The sequence below is a fragment of the Phlebotomus papatasi genome, chromosome 3 (assembly GCF_024763615.1).
Source record: "Phlebotomus papatasi isolate M1 chromosome 3, Ppap_2.1, whole genome shotgun sequence".
Lineage (NCBI taxonomy): Eukaryota > Metazoa > Arthropoda > Insecta > Diptera > Psychodidae > Phlebotomus > Phlebotomus papatasi.
The window spans coordinates 1,861,107-1,869,584 of NC_077224.1; the positions used below are offsets into that span (position 1 = coordinate 1,861,107).

The window sequence follows — 8,478 nt, forward strand, 5'->3', positions numbered from 1 at the left end:
TTAGGATTTGACAGTCATTATTACACCTACCTATTTCTAGGAAGGAACTTTTCTAAGATGAAGTTCTATGTAAATGTGTTACAACTATAAAGGTCCACAACGATGTAAATTCTTTTATTCAAAATTAGTCAAAGTTTTCCCTTAATAATAAAGCTTAAAAAAAAACAAACCTTTCTTATTTTGTCTTTAATGTTAGGGAAAGTAATTTTAAACCGTCCTTGTGTTTTCATAGTAAATTGAGAAGCATGAAATTAATCATTAAAAAAAGGCAATGTGAAAAAGTATAGTCCCTTTTGGTGTGTAAAACCCTAAGTTTTCGATTTTTGTTGAGAAACATTTTAAAAGTTAAAAATCGCACCTCACACGAGGATAACACTTTGTTAACATCAAAGAAGATAGAGAGGCAGAACGATGTATAAAGAAAATGGATCATAATAGGAAAATGAAAAAGAAAAAGAAAACATAAAACCAATGAAAAATCATTGAATACGGTTAAAATTGAATTTAAAACTAAAGAAAAAAAAATCTTTAATTGTGAATAAGTTTTAGACAAAATAAAGTAATAGAATCTGCGTGTAGATAAATTTTAAAATAATAAATGAGAAAAATATTAAATAAAAAACTAGTGCTTTTCTAAGAAACCAATCCAAAAAAAAGAACAAAAAATGAATAAAGGAGTTTAAGGCATTCATAGGATAACGCGATGAGAAAATTTCACATTTTTGGCACATTTACTACTAAATAAAAGAAAAATAATGAGAAATTTATGCGAAAATACAGAATTTAGTAAATAATTAAAAAAAAGAAGAACCTTTTGACAATTTCAAAAAACATCAAAAAAATACGAAACACTGAAAGAAGAAACTCAAAAGAAAATCACCGCTAATATCGATACTCCAATCTTATACGTACATTAAAGAGAATTAAAAAAAAAGTGGAATTAATTTCTATTGAAGCATTAGAATAACAAAGTCGTCAGAATATTTTTTTTTAGTAAGAATTTGTAATAAATCTTGTAAAATAAAGAAACGAAACACTGCATATAAGTTTAAAAAAAAAACGAATTTGTGGGGAGTTAATCAAAAAAACGCATTTAAAAATGTAAAAAAAAATAAAACATTTTTGATGATAACCCCAAATGTTCGAGTTTTTTCGTTGTACGTACTAAGTACAGAATGAAAAACAAAAAGATATTAGTAAAGTTATTTGTGAATAAAGTTTTTCATTTAAATTCCCGCCTCATACATAACACAGCTTCAATTCTAAAAAAAAAAAACAAGAATTATGAAAAGTAAAACCCAAAGAAATTGAGCAAGATAAAAAAAAAACACTCGATAGAGCAACCAGGATTTAATTGTGTAGTAAAAGAAATTGAAAGAATAAATTCAGAGTGAAAATTCAACAAAGAATGAATTAGAGATGGATGCAAAAAGCGCGCCCGTACCAAAAAGAAAATAATAAAAAAAAAAACAAAAATTACATTTAAATAAAAGACATTAAGTATAAATATAAAAAAAAAAAATACGCGCAAACTTAATTATAAACGAAGAATAAAAAGAATATATGATGAAACAGTAAACTTATACGGAAGAAATATTAAATAAATAATAGTTATTATGATAAATTAATAAAAGGACCATTTTTCTTCATTATTATTTGCCCCTTTTATTAAACAGGTTCTATTATGGACGTTCTTCAAGGATTCTTCGTCTTCTTTATAGGCCCCTCCATAGCAAACTTCCGCGGAAATTCCATTGGAAATTTTGCGTCAAATTCCGCTCATTCCATGGCATTTTTCCAAAGAGAGGCCATGGAAAATTTAAACAACATTCCATGGAAATCTAGCGTCACTTTCTAGTGGAAGTCTATGGAAAGTTTATATGGAAAATTACACGTGAAATGTCCGCGGATTCCACTGGAATTTTTCAATCCAATGACCGCGGCAATTCCACTGGATTTCTAGTAGTCTTTTCCGCCATGTCCACAGATTTTAGCGCTAAAAAGCCGCACGGAGTTCCGTGGATTTTACCGCTCAAAATCCGCGTGAACTTCCGAGGAGGAATTTGACGCCGCAGTCTTCCATGGAATTTTTCCAAAGAGAGACCATAGAAAATCTGAACAACATTCCATGGAAATTCAGCGTCACTTTCTAGTGGAAGTCCATGGAAAGTTTATGTGGAAAATTAAACGTGAAAGGTAAGCGGATTCCACTGGAGTTTTCCATGGAATATTCCAAGTTTTCTTGTGGATTTTCCATGGATTTTACCGCAACACGCCCCCTTTTTTGTAGGAAAATTCCTGCTTATTTCCTGGGGACAAGGGGGAGATATTTAGCTGAAAATGTGTACACCACTTCCAAGCACTTCCACGATTTGTATGGAAGAGGCCTTTGCACTTCCAAAAACTTCGCAATACTCTCAAAAATGTGGAAATACTTCCAGCACTTCTTGCACTTCATGCACTTCTCATACTTAAAAATCAGTAATTTATTTAATCTGATGAACAATCTAATTAGGAAAACTTTTAAAAATCTCAAGAAATTAATTTTTGCACATATTTTTTTTAAATTTTTCTTATATTTTGCTTTCCTAGCGCCAGATGAAGGGGTATCAACATATTTTGAAATTTCCTAAGAGACTAGGGAAGCTACTTTTGGAAAATAGAGTCTCTAAAAAAACGGAATTTCGTTTGTAATTACACTATGCAACAGATTGACAACTTTTTTTTTGGCACACGGATCTCACATGGTACGTTTGGTAGAGTCGAGTCCCCTGATCAAGAATCTGTTTTTGGTTTTTCTCCTATACGTCACAATTTTCTTTAATTATTTTTTTTTTGTTTTTGCTGTTTTGTCTCATATTTATCAATATTCCTCCGGTTCTAGTGTACAGAACTTAATAAATGGACGTTGGAGAGGTAAGTGGTTGTGCTTCAACTTGAAAATGATTAGATATTTTTTCAAAAAATCCTTGGAGTCAGAAAAACAAAATAATATTAGACCTTACAATATCCAACCTAGTCAAAATTTTCCCAAAAATTTTACCTAATAAAATACACTGCTGGAAATAAAAAAATCATTTGAAGGTATTTTCAAACCGATATGAAAAATTGACATTTGAATTTAATGCCGTTAGAACTGTGAGTACTGTGATAGAACCTTTATCAAAATGGCGATTTTCGGGTGACAATAATTTATAGCTCCACTCAATAAATTTGGCTCCAGGGTACAGTAGACTCTCGCAAATTCGGCTCTTTTAAGATCGGGCTACTTTTTAATTCGGGCATCAGTTACATTTGAAAAAAGTTTGTTGTCATTTTTCAAGTTTGATTATGATTATCAAATGAATCAAATATGCTCAAATTTAGCATGGTTTGTCTTAGTTTTCACGTGATTTTGCATTATTGAGGGATTTTCATACAATTTACGATGTATATCAGTGTGTAAACTCAATATCTATATGCACATGTCGCCCGAATTTCTGTCTAATTCGGCTGACATTTCGGTCCTATATGCCCGAATTTGAGAGAGTCTACTGTATTTATTTTCAATCAGTGAAGGTAAATATCTTTTAGTAATTTCATTAGTAACTTTGTTAATCTCATTAGAATCATTTTTATAAAGTTTTTCATGAATTTTGGTGAAATTTTGTAAGGAAAATATTATATAGGAAAATATATAATTTTGTAAGGAACCGGTTTCAATCGGTTCTAAACCGGTAATCTTCGATAGTCTATAACCGGTACCTAATTTTTATCCTGAAATCAATTTTGTTACTCCTAAGCTAATTCGTTGGGCGATTTTTTGAGTAATTTATAAATCGGTTTAAATCAATTGACAATCGGTAAACGGTAAATCGAGAACTCCGCAAAGTCTGGGACACTTTTCCATCCCTAATTTTTGTGTAGAGGAGACTGGGGTAAAAAGTCACAAAACGGATATTTTATTTTTTTACAAGCTACTCGAGCGCTTCAAAAATTTCTAATTAGCGCAGTTTTATAGAAAATTTACCGCTTTACAACTTTGTAAAAGTAATTTACTTCTATTTTGTAAGGAAATATATTTATCGAGCCAATTTCTAAAAGGTAATTTTGTGATCATTCTCAAAAATGCTGGGGCAAATAGTATCAGGCATAAGATATTATTACATTTTGATTTGCTTTATTACGGGATTCCGTAAATTTAAAAAAATACCTAGAGGACATATTTTCATAGGAAATTTATTCCTCTACACCTTTGTAAAACACAGTTTTCTCTATCTGAGCTAGAAAAGCGCATTTTGAGCTATATTTTACAAAAAACACACAAAAGACTGCAAATGTTTGACCAATGCAAACAACAAGCGGTGACACATAGCATTGACATTTCTTTTCAATTCAATTCAATTCAATTTATTTGTAAACAATAGGACAATCTGTCCTCTATACAATTGATATAATTTCATAGAGTTTAAGAAAAGTTTTAAATTTTAGAAAAAAAAGAAAGTAAAGCTCATGTGGGGCACGAGGAGCGCGCGGCACCAACAAATCTAAGGATAAGCTCCCTCTTCCGCTCGCGAGGTAAATTATTCCAAAGAACGATTCCCTCAACAAATAGGGAGCCGCGAAGAATGCGACAACCTGAACTGGGCACAAGGAGACACGAAGCCCTAGTTTTTGATCCAGTCACCACAGCTCCGCAAGATACCGTGGCATACCAACACATAGTAACCGTGAGATAAAGTCTACAGCACGAGTCTCCAGATAAGAAAATAGAGGAAGATCAAGGATTGAATCCACCCAAGGAGAAATATGATCAAATTTCGGAGTTCGAAGACATACCGCAAACAAGAGTTAAATGCCCTATTCAGTCGGGTCTGTGTTTCAGCGTTAGCACTGAAAAATAGTTCAGCCCCGTACGTGAAGAAAGGGACAATTAAAGCTCTAACTAATAGAAGCCTTGTACCCTGAGACGTGAAGGACTGAAGGCGTCGCAAAGTTCGCAAAGTGAGGAAAATTTTCCTGCAAATCTCAGCCGCATGATCAGACTATGTCAGAGTTTCATTAAAAATAATACCCAGGTTCCTGGCCCTTGAAGTGAAAGGAATCACCTCATTTGAGAGATAAACTGGGTTTGAGAAATAAACTGGGTTATTTTCACCGTGGGACATCAGAAATTGTTTCGGTTTTTGTTACTTTTTGCTCCATAGCTTTTGTTACTTTTTACCCCAAAATTATATTTAAAGAATTTTAACATTCTAGAAGAGTTAAGGAGCAATTAATGTAATTTTCTTCAGAAAAAATATGAACTTAATTATGATGAATCTTCTGTCAAAATTAAAGAGTCTGGAAATGGTTTTGAATTAGGACATTTACCCTATCGGATTCGTATTCAAAGAATATCCAGGTAATTTAGAAAATATTCACCAGTGCAACAATTTTGGAAAATAAGTAGGTAATTAATTGTTATCTTCTGTAAGGAAAATATTTCAAAAATATGGCTAAAAATTTCGATATTTTTTATTTTCTATATTCCTTGTTCAAATTTTAACAAACTTACGACATTGAAGAAGATCTATGGAGGCTATCTATAGAAAAAAAATTGGGCCGCTATCTTTTTTACCTTGGAAAATATTGAATTTTGAATTTTTCGATTTGTGACTTTTTGCCCCAGTCTCCCCTACTAAAAGATTTATAAAGCATCTTGCAATGGGCATTCGATCCTCAGTAGGCTTTAACTCTTTCGTCTCTTTTGGGACTCTCGTACCCAAAGCAGCATATGAATGTTCTGTGAAAAACAATGTTTTTTAATTATTTAGAACTGATAAAAATCCTATTCTTGTGGATGATTACAAACTATAAGGATGTCCAAATGTAAGATATTTTTTGTAGGACCTCAATTAATTCCTGAGCTTAGATATTTTTGATTAAAAAATGGTGAAATTGGCTTGCAGCATATGCTGCGGTCCGGAAAGAGTTAATATTGTCCTGCTTTGGAATTTATCAAGAAAGTTGGTCATGATATTGTCATAATCGTTACAGAATTCCCTTACAGGTCAATGAGGCAACCAAAGGAAATCAAGGCTCAAAAAAAAAACTTTTAACCCTGGTGAATCTTTTCTATTTGGCCATAAATAAATTTCTTTACAATTTCAAACAACTCTTGAGACTTATCAAACTTTGTTGGCTTTGTAGTCAATGATACGTTCAATGTATTTCTCATGGTTGTTCCTGAAAGCTGCCAGGAGTCCTTTGGCATTCAGTACGGGTTCATTGGGCCCATAACTTAGCTCCTCATTGAACAAATTAGTCATCTTTCCATCGACAGCTCGTAGAATAGCATCTCCAGCGCAGATGTCCCATTTCTTGATGGCTGTCGTGTGAAGGTAGGCTGTGGCATTGCCAGAAATAATCTGGAGAACCTTATATCCAGCCCCAGCTGCTGTCAAAATTTGCATATTCTCCCCAAAGACACCCCTCGAGAAGTTCCTTGCTTCTCCCGTGTGCGAACGAGACACAATCACAGTCACTCTATCGCTAACGTCCTCCTTCTTGACCCTATGTAAATCCTCCGAAGAGGCAACTCCTGCCCAAGCCCATGTGGTCTTCTGGGTAAAGGGATTGTGAATTACTCCAATTGTGGGCTTTCCCTTGATGGCCACGCACACCATTGTCGTAACGTACTCAAAGAGATGCTCTGTGTATTCCTGAGTAGCGTCCAATGGATCAATCCAAACAGTTACATCGTCAATGTCAACAGTTTCGTCAGGAATGGTCAGAGTCTCTCTGAGAACTGTTGGATCCAGATCGAAAAGCTTTACATCTGGACAGACCATCTTGCTGGAGTCCTCTTCGGAGATGATCCTCAATCGGGGGAAGATATGATGAAGCCCAAACTGCATAACACAGTGGGATTTGAAGTCAGCCTCTGTTACAGGATTATTAGCCCCTTCAGCTGTCTTTCCCTTGCTCTTGACATGGAAATCTGCACTTTTGGACACTGTCACCACTTCCACGCCTCCCTGAAAAGCCAAAGTAACCATTTGATCTGGATGATCTCAATAAAACCTTCTTGGGAAATGAGACTCACCTTTTCAGCTGCCTGAATAGCGCCAATTAGAAGCTTCCGTAGATTCACAGAATTGGGGTCTCTGGTGACCAATTCCGAGGGATTAGGACTCCCAATTAGCACATAGTATGTAAGAAAGAAGAGAGCAGTAAACAGGATGAGCAGTCCACACTTATTGATACGTATTGAGCCACCCAGATTCATCTTGGAAATTAATTTGCAGACACACAAATCTCCTCGGAAGTCCCTATTCACCTGAACTCATTGTCTTCCGGATTTAAAGATTCAAAAGGACACTCTGTAGACATAGACCCGCGGATCTGAATCAGCTCAGGGGAAATTCCTCTACGTGGTGAGGAGTTCAAGGTAAGCCTTTGAAGCTTTTGATAATTGAGATTCTCATTTGAACCATAGTCAAATACAAACGACAAACTGGCTACTTGCCACAAAAAAATAAATAATAAAAAAAACATAACAAATTGTAATAAAAGGAGCGATGGCAGCCAAAATCCCGAAAGCCAAAATCTCGAAACCAAAATCCCGAAAAGGTCAAAATCCTGAAAGGGATGAAATTATATAGAGGAAAATGTTTAGAATAATTTCATAAGACACAGAAGATTTCCCTTTGCCTCCAGCAAGTGCTGATGCAAGTATGAATACCTTTTCCAAATTAATATAAAAAAATTAGCCTTCCAGAAGAAATAGTTAAAATATAAATTTTATTTTTAGTTAAATTAAAATGCAATTACGATATCCAAAGAAAAGCCAAAAAAATAATCCAAGTGTTAAAGAAAATTCAAATTAGATTTCAGGCGTTTCTTTTAAATTTAAACGCCTGAAGTACTTGGAAGTGCTTAGAAGTGGAAGAAGTGCTGGGAATCACCTATGGCATTTCCGGAAGTCTGTGACGTTTTCCATACAAATTTAGGAAGTGCTGGAAGTGGTGTACACGATTTTTCGACTAACATCTCCCCCTTGGTTGTGCTTCAACTTGAATATTATGTGATATTTTTTCAAAAAATCCTTGGGAGCGGAAAAACAAAATCAAACTAAAATTTCCCAAAAATGACCTAAGAAAGCAACATTTGAAAAATCATATAAACTAAACTAAACTAAATATTAATGTACTCTCTTCAGCACACAATAGACTCCACTTAGGGCTACATTTTTGCCATAGAAGACACCCTGCTCCGATACTTCTAAATGCCTCATTTTTTGACTTTAACTTTTAATACCCAAAGGAAAATATAGACGTTCTACAAAAAAACATTTTTTTAATTATTTAGATCCGATAAAGATCCAATTTTTGTGGATGATTACTTACTTTAAGGACATCCAAATCTAAGATATTTTATGCAGGGATCCGATTAATTTTTGGACTAAGATATTTTCGTATACTCCGGACCGACAGAGTTAAAGGGATTTCTAATCAC

General features: G+C 34.1%; 1 protein-coding gene across 1 annotated transcript; it reads right to left on the reverse strand.

Moving 5' to 3' along the window:
• Window positions 1-6,074: 6,074 nt before the first annotated feature.
• LOC129806440 (putative inositol monophosphatase 3) lies at window positions 6,075-7,445 on the reverse strand. Its single transcript, XM_055855031.1, has 2 exons — window positions 7,067-7,445; window positions 6,075-6,998 (listed from the first exon to the last, which is right to left on the reverse strand). Exons 1-2 carry the CDS (start codon window positions 7,247-7,249, stop codon window positions 6,150-6,152), a joined length of 1,032 nt encoding a protein of 343 aa, XP_055711006.1. The 5' UTR covers window positions 7,250-7,445; the 3' UTR covers window positions 6,075-6,149.
• Window positions 7,446-8,478: the final 1,033 nt, after the last annotated feature.

What these genes read in the sequence shown, in the direction of transcription:
- LOC129806440 (XM_055855031.1), bottom strand. Translation starts at nt 7,249, where the DNA reads ATGAATCTGGGTGGCTCAATACGTATCAATAAGTGTGGACTGCTCATC. An exon ending in CTATTCAGGCAGCTGAAAAG is followed by an intron (nt 6,999 to 7,066) that starts GTGAGTCTCATT and finishes TTGGCTTTTCAG; the next exon opens with GGAGGCGTGGAAGTGGTGAC.